General features: G+C 32.7%; 1 protein-coding gene across 4 annotated transcripts in view; it reads left to right on the top strand.

The window, feature by feature from the left end:
* Positions 1-14191, top strand: part of SCN7A (sodium voltage-gated channel alpha subunit 7) — a 124870-nt gene that overhangs the window by 58121 nt on the left and 52558 nt on the right. For all 4 annotated transcript variants that reach the window (XM_046019407.1, XM_046019406.1, XM_046019410.1 and 1 more), the window contains 5 exons: positions 1077-1312; positions 4715-4827; positions 5178-5267; positions 6542-6670; positions 8300-8394. In XM_046019407.1, coding sequence (XP_045875363.1) covers positions 1091-1312; positions 4715-4827; positions 5178-5267; positions 6542-6670; positions 8300-8394 — 649 coding nt within the window. In that variant the 5' untranslated portion in view covers positions 1077-1090. The remainder of the gene's footprint in view (positions 1-1076; positions 1313-4714; positions 4828-5177; positions 5268-6541; positions 6671-8299; positions 8395-14191) is intronic.

Below are 14191 nucleotides of genomic sequence, written 5' to 3'. Positions count from 1 at the left end.
AGTATGATATGTTGACTCCCCTCAATAAAGGATTTCCTGTTGAACACAGGAAATAGAATGGAGAAAATCAACAAAAGAAAATATTTTTGTGTGAGAGAATAAAACAGTTAAGAATGGGAAATTGATGCATGAAATTTTATTTAATGAAAACTAACTTCAGTGGTCTTTAGGATAACTTGAAATAGGCAAAGATTTAGAACTGAAAGAAACCTGCAGAGACTACTAACACAATCCAAACATAGAATTATAAAGATGTCTATCTTCATGTAGATATATAAACAATGGATAGTATTTAAATACATAGTTGAAAATAATTGTAAGAAAATTATTTTGTTCAGAGGAATTGATGACACAAATTTCACAAATGATTTTCAAGGTATTAAATTTGTGTATTTGTGTGTGTTTGTTTTTACTATGGTTAAAAGGTTAAAGAGCAATTTTGGTCATTCAGGAAAACAATGAATTTTGTTTTTACTTGTTAAAAATTGCATTATTGGTATGATTGTCACACGAATAATTAAGAGGAAGAGTGTGTTTTGGGAAATGTACTTGGTAGATATCCATGTACAGTAATCGAAACTCAGTGTTTGCCTATGTATTCCCCCAAAACATGAATATAACAAAAAGGAAAAGCAGATTTTAAAGGATATCCAGTTAAAATTTGGGAGAAAGTACTTAGTGAGGGAAATAATCAGAACTATAAGAGGAGATACAGAAGAATGGGGCTCAAAGCCAATGAAAAATGAGTTTAAGGAACAAAAGTTTAATTAACGATTAAATACAGCTGAGAAAGAAATAATTGGGTTTTGTTCCCCCAAAATGTCTAGAACTTTAGAACTCTTTTATTATGAGGAAGAAACTGAAAAGAAGAATTCAATGAACTTAAAAATAAGTATAATATCAAGTATAATAAAATCTAGTTTAACAACTCATATCTACAAAACTCAGGAATTTTCTTTGAATGTGTATATTCAGTTTGCTGCTCTCTTTCAATCATATCCTAACCATTTGCAATTAAAAAAATTTTTTATATACCCAAATTTTATATAGAACTAAAGAAAATACATTTCTTGCAGGTACAAAATTGGAAATGGCTTCCCCAGAACAAAAGGGCCTTGTCCCCTTCACCAGAGAATCTCTTGAACTTATGAAACAGCGTATTGCTAAAAAGCACAGTAAGGAACAAAGAGATTTAAAGCCAAACACTGACTTGGAAGTTGGAAAAGAGCTTCCATTTGTTTATGGGAATCTCTCTCGAGGAATGGTGTTGGAGCCCTTGGAAGATGTGGATCCATACTATAAGAATAAAAATGTAAGGCTTTATTGAACGACTACATTTTCATTAGTTTTTTCAGAAGTATAAAAAGAATAACTGAGATACGATTAAAAAAGAATGAAAAGTAAATCAAAGTTATTTAAGTTGTAAAAAAATGGATAAGAAATTTCACAAATATTTGGGATTTTTATCAAATCTGATGGCTTTCCTGTTAGGTTAGTTTGTTGGAAGTTACTCTACTTTTAATAGGCTATACTGTGATGCCTTAATGTAAATGACTTGTTTTGTGGGAGAATGTGGACTGGCTACTTAAGGTTACTGATTTTAAAAGAACTATAATATAAAATTTTTATAATATGTACAACAATTTTAAATGTTCAACTGAATAAGCTTATTCAGTAATTGAGAAAATAAACCAACCTATATTCCTATATTTTATTTACCATTTTTATTAATTCATACATTCACATCCTATCTTATCCTGGAATGACTTGAGGAGCAAACTAAATATTTGAACAATTCCAAAACAAACACAAAAATGATGAAAATAAGAATAATTATGCTTAGTAAAACCAGAGATCTGTGTGAGTTGACAAAGCTGGAAGAGTCCTCCTTAAGAAAATAGAATTTGAATTACAGCTTGGAGAACACTTCATATTTTAACAGTGCTAAGGGAAGATCTTGATATTAGTTGGAATAGAGAAGAGACAGGGTATTATAGAACTCGACCCCTATTGCAAGTGTGGGAAATGAAAGAATGAGGAAATGATGCCAACGTGATTTAACGTTATGGCCAAAGGACTGATGTGATGAATGCAATGTTTAAGTAAGTTTAATCTAAGACTTCTAAATTATTATTGCATAGAAAAACTAGGGTCAGAAAGATGGTATAAGAAAGAGAGTAATCTAGACCTGAAGTCAAGAGACCTGATTATAGGAGGGTCTTGGAGGAGGGAAAAATGTAACAGACCTGAGAAGAAACAACAGGATTTGAAGACAGACTAATAATCCAAAAATTTCTAACCTGGAATAATGGTGGTATTACTTATAAAATTGAAATAATTCTAAAAAAGATTAAGCTTGGGAGATATGAAGATTAGCTCTGTTGTGGACAAATGTAATTTGATATTCTTGTAATATTACCAAATGGGCAAAATGGAATTGAACCAAAGTCTCTGGATGGAAGACAAAGCGATGATTTTGCATAAACACAACTCTTTCAAATATTTTGCATGATGGAAAAGTACTGGCATTGTAAATGTATTTATTAACAAAGACTCCAGTATCTCTCGTAGCTTCCATGGGCATTATGTAACATTAGCTGTAAATCACCTGTAAAATCTTCAGAATATTTTAGTGAAAATGTAAGTTGTCATCTCAATTATCTCTGCTTTCACTGTTGCTATGCTCAAGTCCTGATAGTTAACTTAGCATAATAACTTTAGAAGTAACTTTAATCTAGCAGAGTTCTGAGTTCTTTGTAGTGTTTACAGATATGGTAGGCAAATCTAAGTTTGTTATTGAAGACAAAACCAAGGATTTTGAAAAATGAAACATGCCAAAAATTGTAAGGATAGTTTGTATAAGAAGTATTAATATTAATGATGAATACAAAGTATTAAAAATGTGAATTATATTCAATTTATTCTGTTAAGGGTGGCATACCAACAAAGAATCTTAAAATTAAATAATTTCAGCACTTAAACATTAACTGGAAAATTGTTAGGTCTGGAATCACTCATTCCTTCACAAAAACATAAGCTAGATGATTGCACATATATTACCTCTTTTTTTTAAGATTTATTTTTTTATTTCAGAGAGCGAGGGAGAGTGAAAGAGCGTGGGGGGAGAGGAGGAGTAGAGAGAGTCTTAAGCAGACTCCATTCTGAGTGCAGAGCCTGACCCTGGGCTTGATCTCCCAACCCTGAGATCAGGACCTGAACCAAAATCAAGAGTCAGATGCTTAACCAACTGCACCACACTGGTGCCCCACACATATATTACCTCCTGTAAGAAGATTGATATTATTCTGGGAAAACAGAAAGCACATTTTAAATAATTAGATTTTGGGGAACCCTTTTATTTTGTTTTTGTATTTGAAATGGAAAGAGGGAAAATAACTAAAATACATGCCAAAATGTCCACAGACTATATATTAGAAAAGTGTTTTAGTGAGAATTATAACACATTTGGTTTCCATTTAGAACATGTTTTCATAAATTATCAATGGATATATAATTGTCTTCACTAATATATTTATATATATAGACAAAAATATAAATGCCAATATACAGTCACCATAGATACCTCTAATATATAATTATATATCATATACAATATAATACTTAAGTATATAATAGATTATACTTATACATATATCATTTAGTATACTGTATTGTATCATATTACATTGTATACTATATGTTATACAATGTTATATTATAATGGGCATAATATCATGTATAATGTATTTTTACTCACACCATCATAAATGAATTTTCCAAATGGATATGTATATATGGTAAAAGTGTATATATGATGTATATGCACATACATACATAGGTAGATACATTTTAATTTCTTTTCTTTTTAAAGATTTTTTTTATTTATTTGAGAGAGATAGAGGGATCGCAACTAGGCAGAGAGGCAGGCACAGAGAGGGGAGAAGCAGGCTCTCTGCTCAGCAGGGCTGATGCTCTGATGCTGGGCTCGATCCCAGTACACTGAGATCATGACCTGAGCTGAAGGCAGAGGTTTAACCCACTGAGCCACCCAGGTGCCCTGACGCTTTTTAATTTCTATATTATATTATAGATACACACATATACTTATGCACACATGTACATGTATAAGTCATTTTTAGGATATTTCTGATCTTTCATTAGTTTTGTATTTAATGCTTCTGTATCCCAATATATTAGTTTTACGATGTAACTTTTCTCTTTTAGGAATGTTTATGTCAATGATAACATATAAATGGGGTTTTATACCATAGATAATTACTAGTGATTAGTAAAATATCTTAGTGAATGGGGTCATTTTTGCTGTTGTAATCACACACATTTTTTGCTTTGAAATAAAAGTAACTTTTTTTATATTCACTAAATTTGGGTTTCTTTAAATGCATCTTCATGAGCCATTAGGATATAGATTTCTTCTATTACATTTGTTCTGCAGGAAGACTTGAGGATTGGAGTGTGGCAAATGGCTTTGTTAGGCAGAATATTGCAAAAAAAAAAGTTATATAATCCTCAATATCAATGAAAATGTTTAAAAGAAGAACTCTTTCTACTTGATTTAGTCTGTAAAACAATATCAAAATATAAGAAAAGTGTAACTGCTAAAATTCAGTTGAAATGATCATTGGCAATAATTTGCATAATGGATGGGTTTATAGTTCCTAGTTGTAATTTTACTTGATTTTTTTTCATTTTATAGACTTTCATGGTATTAAATAAAAGTAGAACAATCTTCAGATTCAATGCCACGTGGTGTACACTTTCTCCTTTCAATTCAGCTAGAAGAACAACTATTAAGATTCTGGTGCATCCATATCCTTTTCTATTGTCCTTAGACTGTACTAGTATCAAATGTGACTATTCTATTCAAATATTGCTGCAGTGTTTTTCTCTTTTGAATTATATCTCATTTTAGGTCATATTGGAATCTGGATTACAACTGTACCAAGTGTTCCATATTTGAAAATACATTTATAATTTATTTTTTAGTACATTCAATAGTAGTAAATATTAACAAATCTTAATCCTCCTTGTTTTTCAATATGAATAGTATTCTTTTTGATATTTAAAGAGCTATTTTATCTCATGTATATATATATAAACATGTTAAAGACACATATTTCCAATATTATTTTATCTGTTATTCCTTGACTGTAACTTACCCTTTTCCAACTATTCATTTTAATTAGCGTCCTGATTGACTGCATATTTATGTCCATGACTGAGATGCCAAAATGGGGACCAACAATACAGTAAGTCATATAATTTTATTATACATTATTTCACATGTGATTTTATATTATATTTAACATGTTGCATTATAGTACATTATATACTACATATTTAACATTTTACAATTTATTATTTATATTTAATATATAATATTCCTTGCAATAAAAACTCGTTCTTCATAATATAATATTATACATATAACACAGTTTATGGATTTTCCAAGTAAAAATAAATCACATATATATCAGTTGATAAATTTTAATGTTTTTCTGCCTTTTCATTTATTCTTAGTTGGACTTTAAATGCTGCTATTTCCTTATATTATGTCAACATAATATAAAAGTTTGATATTTAGCTAAATGTTTGTGTCTATATGAGGTTTTAGTATAAAGTTAACTAGTAATGATTAATATATTATTTCAGTGCCTCAGATTTTCTTTAGTATTGCAATTCCACACAGGATTTGTTTTAAACTCAAAAAACATTTATTCTTTTCCATTCTAAGAAATTTATTTCTATTGCTTTCTTTCTGTTCTATTTCTCCTTTCTTTCTAGAGGGATGCGAATAGTTTGGATATTAGACCAAAATGGTGGAAAGGCCCATTAAAATTTCTAGAGAAGAAGCCTTTTTTTTTTTTAATTTTATTTATGTATTTGAGAGAGAGAGTGAGCATGAGCGGTGGTTAGTGGCAGAAGAAAGGGGAGTAGACTCTCCCACTGAGCAGCCAGACGTGGGGCTCCATCCCAGGATCCTAGGAAAATGACCTGAGCCAAAGGCAGATGCTTAACCAATTGAGCCACCACCGAGCCTCCCCAAGAAGAAGCCTTTCTTGATGCTACCTCTTAGGCTTTAATTCATTCTTAAAACTAGTTAATTTTGGAAGGTGAATATAAAACTGATTCGTTATAAAAATTCTTATATATACACATATTAAAATTAGTTCTTTCATACTTTTATAATTCAGTAAATTATTGGTGATTTCCAATGCAGAGTAAATTTGATATTTTATATTTTCATTATTTACCAAAATATATGTAAAGACAATGACTCTAGCTAGGGCTTGTTGAATAAAAAGCTGATAGTTAAATTTTATGGTTAATGCTGTAAGACATAGCCCACCTTAAAAGCCCTACCTTGTGGTTCAAGGAGCATAGATTTTTTTTTTTTTTTCTAGTTGGTGGTGGATTGGTTGGTTGACTAATTGGCTGCCAAATAGTAACCATAGACATATTATTTCAGATTTGGCAATGCATTGTTCTCAATTTTAACATTTACATGAAAAATTTTCTGCAGGAATATTTTGCTTGGAATTTACACATTTGAAATACTTGTAAAACTCATTGCAAGAGGCATCTGGGCAGAACCTTTTTATTTCTTTGGTGATCCATGGAACTGGCTCGATTTCAGTGTAACTTTGTTTGAGTGAGTATTTCTTCAAATTGCAAACATCTTAAAACCTTGTTAAGTAAGCTTTTCATAAAGAAACATCAACATTTGCAAAGTTTTCTCCTTGTAAAAAGTCTGCAAATAAAGAATATTTCATAATCATAGCCATAATGGCTCTCAGGCAGCTCCAACTGAACTAGCCCTCAGAATGTGCAATAAAAATGAAAGGAATTGGATATTATCTGTTTTCTACCTGAGGCAAAACAGTAGAGGTTGAATTTTAGCATTTTAAGTGATTATTTTCAGTGCTAAGAAAGTCTCTTGGAGACTTACAAGAAGATCTGAACATGTTTGATTTTATCTCCAACCTACATTTTGTTTAGCTACATTATTTAAGACCAGTAAACACTAGATAACAGAATATCTTACACACACACTCATGCACACACAGACACACATTTTCGAGAATGTTACATTAAATTCTAATGATTTACATAAGTATTTTTTCAATGTTTCTTTTGGTGTACTCTGTTTTATGGCTAAGGAAATGATCATTGGCAGCAAACTCCTGTTAAATATAATTTACAATGATATTCCATTTTTAGGTTTGGGGTTGATTTTTTTTTTAAGAATTTTTTTTTTTTTTTTTTGACAGAGACAGAGAGATCACAAGTAGGCAGAGAGGCAGGCAGAAAGAGAGGAGGAAGCAGGCTCCCTGCTGAGCAGAGAGCCGGATGCAGGGCTCCATCCCGGGACCCTGGGATCATGCCCTGAGCTGAAGGCAGAGGCTTTAACCCACTGAGCCACCCAGGCGCCCCTGGGGTTGATTTTTTAAAACAACAAATAATCTTCATAAAGCACATGAGCAGTGTCTGCCATGTTGTAAGCAATAAAAAATAGTAGCTAATATCATTGAAATTATTATCTCTACTACTTTGATTACTACCATTATCATGCTGTTACCTTTGCTGGTAGCTAGTACTTAGCTAACACAGTTATCACGTAACCCCATGTGTCAGGTGCTAAGCTATGCTCTTTACATGCATGAGTTGTTTAATCCCCACAAAAGCCTCAGCATTAGGAATCATTATCCCCACTTTAATTTGAAGAAACTGAAGCAAGAAGGAATCAGTAATTTTTCCATGTCACACAGCTAGTAACTTGGGAGCCTGGATTTGTAGATAAGCATTCTGGCTACAGTCTGTGCCCTTAACCACTCTACTCCCTGCCTTCTGCTATCTTCACCATCGTCAATACCATCATGATCATCTTCATCATGATCATCAGCAGAAACTTTAGTACTTAATCTCATTGCTTAAAAAACTATGCATTTTTCCAATTTTTAACTACCTATTCACTGATTAGATAACAAAATATTTATGAATATAATATAGGGTATTTGGTATAGCATGATGACTAATCACAGTGCCAAGCTTTTATAAACAGTCATAATTTGTTTGTAGGTTAGTATTTACCTAGCTACCTTGCACTGTAGCTATCTTTGTCTTCCAATCAATAAAGCAACTATTTGTGAAATGGAACAATGAGAACAAGGGAAACATTTGGATACGTGGTTTTAAAAATAAGTTTTGAATAGTATAAAAAGTCAGTGATAAGCAGCATAGACTTAGTATGACTTCTAACAATTCTAATTTAATCCCACAGGCACATAGCAAGATACTTACTTCTCAACTCAAATACTGTAATACTTAGTGTTTCAAGAAATTTGAGAATTTTGAAAATTATTCCCCTAAACCAAGGTAAGAAAAAGCATTTCGTTCTTGACTTCATTTTGATTTATGTTCTACCCTGTATTCTTTTGAACTCACCTGTAACTGCTTGGAGAAATACTAAATTGAACAGTGTTTCATCTTTGGAGTCAGTGAATTATCTGATCTATAAGTTTATTTCAGTCACTCCAGGAAAGCCAAAAAAAAAAAAAAATCACATTCAACTGTTATTTATTCGAGATGGATTCAATTCTTAATGATAAAATAAAGAAATTAACCAAAATATATTATTTTCTATTTTTTCTTATTTATCCTTGCTTCTTAAATATGAACTTACAAAATTTTCCTTAGACTTCTGAGAGAGATAGCTATCTATACAGGTACCTAATATGCCTCTTTTCCTCACTGCATCTAAAAACCAGTTGAAATGAACAAAGTAATATAAAATAAGATAAATTCCATTTCGCTCTGAGTGCTTGGATAGGTTGCATTCACATGCCACAGAGTTAAAGGAGGTTTTGCTAAATAAGGTAGAGCTGTGAACACATTGATGGAAGATGCTAATTACAGCTCCCGTTCCTGAAGATATCCTAGAGAAGCCCATCAACAGCTTTTAATTTGTATTAAGAATGAATAAAAACAATCCAGTATGAAACAACTCCATTAGTGTTTTGGCTGCTGAGTCAGAAGTATGAAATAGGTGGGCCAATAAACCCAGAGGCAAATGTGATAATACCAAAAATGAGACCTACAGATGATTTTTGTCCATTGGAACACCATGAAGAAGGCCAGATATATGCATGCTATACACTTGGAGTCTAGATTGGGCAAAACAATAAAAAGATTAGAGAGTGTGGTGATGGATGATACATAGCCCTGTGGATATATTAAAACACTGAACTGTACACATTAAATGTGTGAATTGTATGATTTATGAATTATAGTTCGATAGAGCTGTTTAACAAAAATGGTCCATACATGGCAGCTTCACCAAACCCAGTGAAGAAAGTGGCAAGTGGGAGTTGCTGTGATAGGAATTCCCACAGTTCTGCCTCCCTGACTACTCTCCACAAATTACTAGAACATAAAATTGCATCACCTCTGTCTTCATCTTAGAAGAAATCAGGTGAATCCAAATTAATACAAGAACAACTTATCTTAGTAGACTTAGAAACACACAGGCTGGTAGAAATTTCTCTTTTTCCAAGGGAGAAAGTAATCAACAGAGATACCAGCAATATAGAGCATATGAAAGTATTTTGCACTACCAAAAGGGAAACATACTATTTAAGAAAATAAAAATAACCCTCTTTTTTTCTTTAAAAAAATATGTCCTAAGGAATAGGAGCAAGCATAAGAAGTATTCCTTTTTGTAGTGCCTTCAAGATTTTATTTACTTATTTATTTACTTATTTACTTATTTATTTATGAGAAGGCACAAGTTGGGGGAGGATCAAAGTGGGTAAGAATCTCATGCAGACTGCACTGAGCTCCACATGGGGCTTCATCCCACAACACTGAGATCATGACCGTGAGATCTTGACCTGAGCAGAAACCCAGAGTCCATGCTTAACTGATTGAGCCACCCAGGTGCTCCTTTTGTGAAGATAACCTGGACTCAAGCAAAAGATGAAAATGATACAATAAAATAGAGAAAAGCGCCTTTAGGCAAAAAAGTGATAATACCCAGGACAACTGTGTGATGCGGTCAGTTAAGCATCTGACTCTTGGTTTTAGCTCAGGTTGTGATCTGAGGATCATGAGCTCCGTTCTCTGCGGGGAGTCTATTTGAGCTTCTTTCTCTTTCCCTCTGCTCCTCCCCCTGCTGCTCTCTCTCTTTCTCTTTCTAAAATAGAAATAAATAAATAAATCTTTTAAAAATTTATAATATCTTTGGTGAGTATTTTATGGTAATAGGTGCATTAAAATATGGTACTATCTCTTTAGTATTACAGCATAGTAAAATAAAACCAGTTGTGTAAAGAAAAACCAGAGAAATTCTGTATTAATACAATAGAACAAAAATGGATGGGGTAACAAAAAAGAGAAAACTAAGTTCCACCTTATGGATAGTTGGTGACCCGAAAAAAGAGACCAGAATAAATGTAAAAGATAAATCATTCAAAAATATACTAGAAAATTTTTAAAAAATTTTAACTTGAGATTTTTGTCACAAATGGAAAAGGTTCATTTTATAGTAGACAAAAAATCTAGAAGATATAATTAGATACATTTTAACATTTTAAAAATTTAAGTTTTAAAAAATAAGGGTGGGTGGCTAAGTTGGTTAAGCAGCTGCCTTCGGCTCAGGTCATGATCCCAGCGTCCTGGGATCGAGTCCCACATCAGGCTCCTTCCTCCGCAGGGAGCCTGCTTCTCCCTCTGCCACTCTGTCTGCCTGTGCACGCGCTCTCTCTCTCTCTCTCTCTGACAAATAAATAAATAAAATATTAAAAAGCAATGAAAAATTACCTATGAAAAGGTTCTTTTTAGACCTCTTGATAATATTGAAGATGAATAGGCAGTGGAATTTGAGTTTGGACAAGGTGTAGGCAGGAAGATTATGACACGAGTGTTCTATACCTGTCTGCCATCCGTATGTGAAGCTGATAGGAACATATTCACAGCCAAGTAAGAATTCTGAAATTTTATATATGTATCTTTCCTGAACAACTGGTATGAAAACAAAATACTCAGCAATGGATTTTATATTAGAACTAATCACAGTGAACTCTCAAATCATTTCAACACAGAATGAATTCCAAATTACTGTTAGTATGTAAAACAGAATGCAAATATTACAAACCCAAATTAATAACAGACATTTATAAACTAGAAACATATATTGTGTTTCAGAAAACTTTGAAATAGATACCAAAATTGTTTTTAAAAACTAGTGATTTGGGGGGCACCTGGGTGGCTCAGTGGGTTAAGCCTCTACCTTCAGCTCAGGTCATGATCTCAGGGTCCTGGGATCAAGCCCCGCATTGGGCTCTCTGCTCAGTGGGGAGCCTGCTTCCCCCTTTCTCTCTGCCTGCCTCTTTGCCTACTTGTGATCTCTCTCTCTGTCAAATAAATGAATAAAATCTTAAAAAAAAAACTAGTTTTGTGAGATTAAGAGTCATTTATGGTTTATCTCCCTCCCAATCCCATCTTGTTTCATTTATTCTTCTCCTATCCCCCTACCCCCCCATGTTGCTTCTCCATGTCCTCATATCAGGGAGATCATATGATAGTTGTCTTTCTCCGATTGACTTATTTCACTAAGCATGATACGCTCTAGTTCCATCCACGTCGTCGCAAATGGCAAGATTTCATTTCTTTTGATGGCTGCATAGTATTCCATTGTGTATATATACCACATCTTCTTGATCCATTCATCTGTTGATGGACATCTAGGTTCTTTCCATAGTCTGGCTATTGTAGACATTGCTGCTATAAACATTCGGGTACACGTGCCCCTTCGGATCACTATGTTTGTATCTTTAGGGTAAATACCCAATAGTGCAATTGCATCACCAGCGTTGAAATTATCGATCTTTTTCAATTTAATATGAATAAAAAACACACCAGTATTTGTTTTAATTCACATGTCCCTGACTGCTAATGAGGCTGAATGTCTTTATGTAGGTAGTAGCATCTTGTATTTCTTCTGGGAATTGCCTGCTCTGTATCTGTTTTTGATGGATTTGTTGTTAAAATATATGGAAAGGACTAACTGTTCATATGCAACTATTTCCAAGGTTATGAAAAAATCTTTACATCATCTTGTAATATTTCAAACTGTTGTATTTGTTTTTATTAATTTCCTTTTTAACTCATCTGGACTTTGTTTTTATATACATCATACATAAGCGTTTAAATGTATGTTTCTTTTTTTTTAAAATGTATGTTTCTATACGGAATCCAGTGGCTCTAACTCTTTGTTTTGAGTGTTTTTCCTTTTCCCGCTGGTTTGAAATGCCATTTTGATGATATTTTAAATTCCAGTGTGTGGATGGGTCCCCTTGTAGAATCTACAAACTGTCTCCTTGATTCATTCATATTTTCCTGCACTTACTGATACTTACTGTTTTGGAGTCTGTAAATGTTATGTCTTAATAACTGGCCAGGGGAGAGCGGAAATACATGTATCTTCTTTTTCCAAAATTGTCTCATATATTTCCTACTCCAGGTAAGCACTGGAATTCATTGCTTGCATTACAAAACTCTTTTGGGACTTCAACTGGCATTGCATTAAATTTATTGATTGTCTCAGGGGGGACAATGACATCTTTATATAGTGAGTTTTCTTACTTAAGAACATAGTATTTTTTTTATGACATTCAGTAATATTTTCTGGATTTTAATAAAAATATTTACATATTAAAAAAAAAACTAGTGATTTTTAACTTTAAAATCTAAATTAATTTGGATGAATTCTCACATCTAACCACCAGCATTCTTGCATGACAACTACCAGCTGTAGTTGAGGAACAGCTACTCCTTTAAATCAAGCATATTCATCCAGGTCCCCTCTGCTCCCCTTTTGCATGAATTTATGTTTCCTGACAAGCCATTGTAAGGATTTGAATGTTACCTTTCCTGTAAATCATGAAAAATAATATATAATGGAAAATACACAAATTGAACCCTTAACTTGGTCAGAAGTACTAAATTATATTAACAAAAACTGAGAAGGGGGAATAGAGATGTGAGAAAGTAAATATGGTTATTTCCTTATCTTACATGGTGAAATTATAGTACATACAGTTGTACTTTTGCTGTAGAGAGTACAAGTTTGTTCCAATAAGAACTTAAGTTTGATACAGATTCTCAAAATATATTTTACCTTAAATACTAGAGGAAAAAGGAGAAAAAGTAAAGTTTATTTTTAAAATATAAGACATGTAAGGGGACTATATAAATCAAAAAACAAAATGGTAAAGTCATACCCAAAAGTTAAGGCAATTTATGAAAATAAATACAATTGGATTAAATTTTTCTGTCAAGATGTATAACTTAAAAAAAAGATGTATAACTTTAATATTAAATCTTAAGTAAATCAAACTCCACAAAAGATATACCTAAATTAAAGCAAAATGAAAGCTTAAAAATAAAAAGAATGGGAAAGTTATACTAGGAAATCAAAATCAAAATTGGCATACTGTTCAGACCTTTGAATGGTAGATAGCAGCAAATGATGGTTAAAAATGAAAATTATTAATAAATTGATTTTGTAAGACTTGATGGTGACTTTTTTTAACCTTCAAACAAAATGTTACCCCTAAAATTAAAGCTCTGCAAGAAGCTTGGTTATGTGTGTATGTATGTATATATATATAGATGTCTATATATATGTGTGTGTTGTGTGTGTATCACATATATATGTTTATATATATATATATATCACATTTTCACGTGCATATATATATATATATTTAAAGATTTTATTTATCTATCTGGCAGACAGAGATCACAAGCAGGCAGAGAGGCAGGCAGAGAGAGAAGAGGAAGCAGGCTCCCGGCAGAGCCGGAGGCAGAAGCTTTAACCCACTGAGCCACCCAGGCGCCCCAACATGCATATGTTTTTATTTAAGAATTGTTGTTCTTAAAATAATTCCAACAGGGGTAGCTGGGTGGCTCAGTCTGTTAAGCATCCGACTCTTGATATCAGCTCAGGTCATGATCTCGTGGACGTGAGATAGAGACCCACATGCATCTGGCTCCAAGCTCAGTGGGGAGTCTGCTTGAGATTCTCTCCCTGTCTCTCTTCTCCTCCCCAGCAGTTTACACACACTTTCTCCTTCTCTCACATAAATAAATAAATATTTAAAAATAATAATTC

The sequence above is a fragment of the Meles meles genome, chromosome 9 (assembly GCF_922984935.1).
Source record: "Meles meles chromosome 9, mMelMel3.1 paternal haplotype, whole genome shotgun sequence".
NCBI classification, from domain to species: domain Eukaryota; kingdom Metazoa; phylum Chordata; class Mammalia; order Carnivora; family Mustelidae; genus Meles; species Meles meles.
This window is presented reverse-complemented; position numbering and strand designations above follow the sequence as displayed.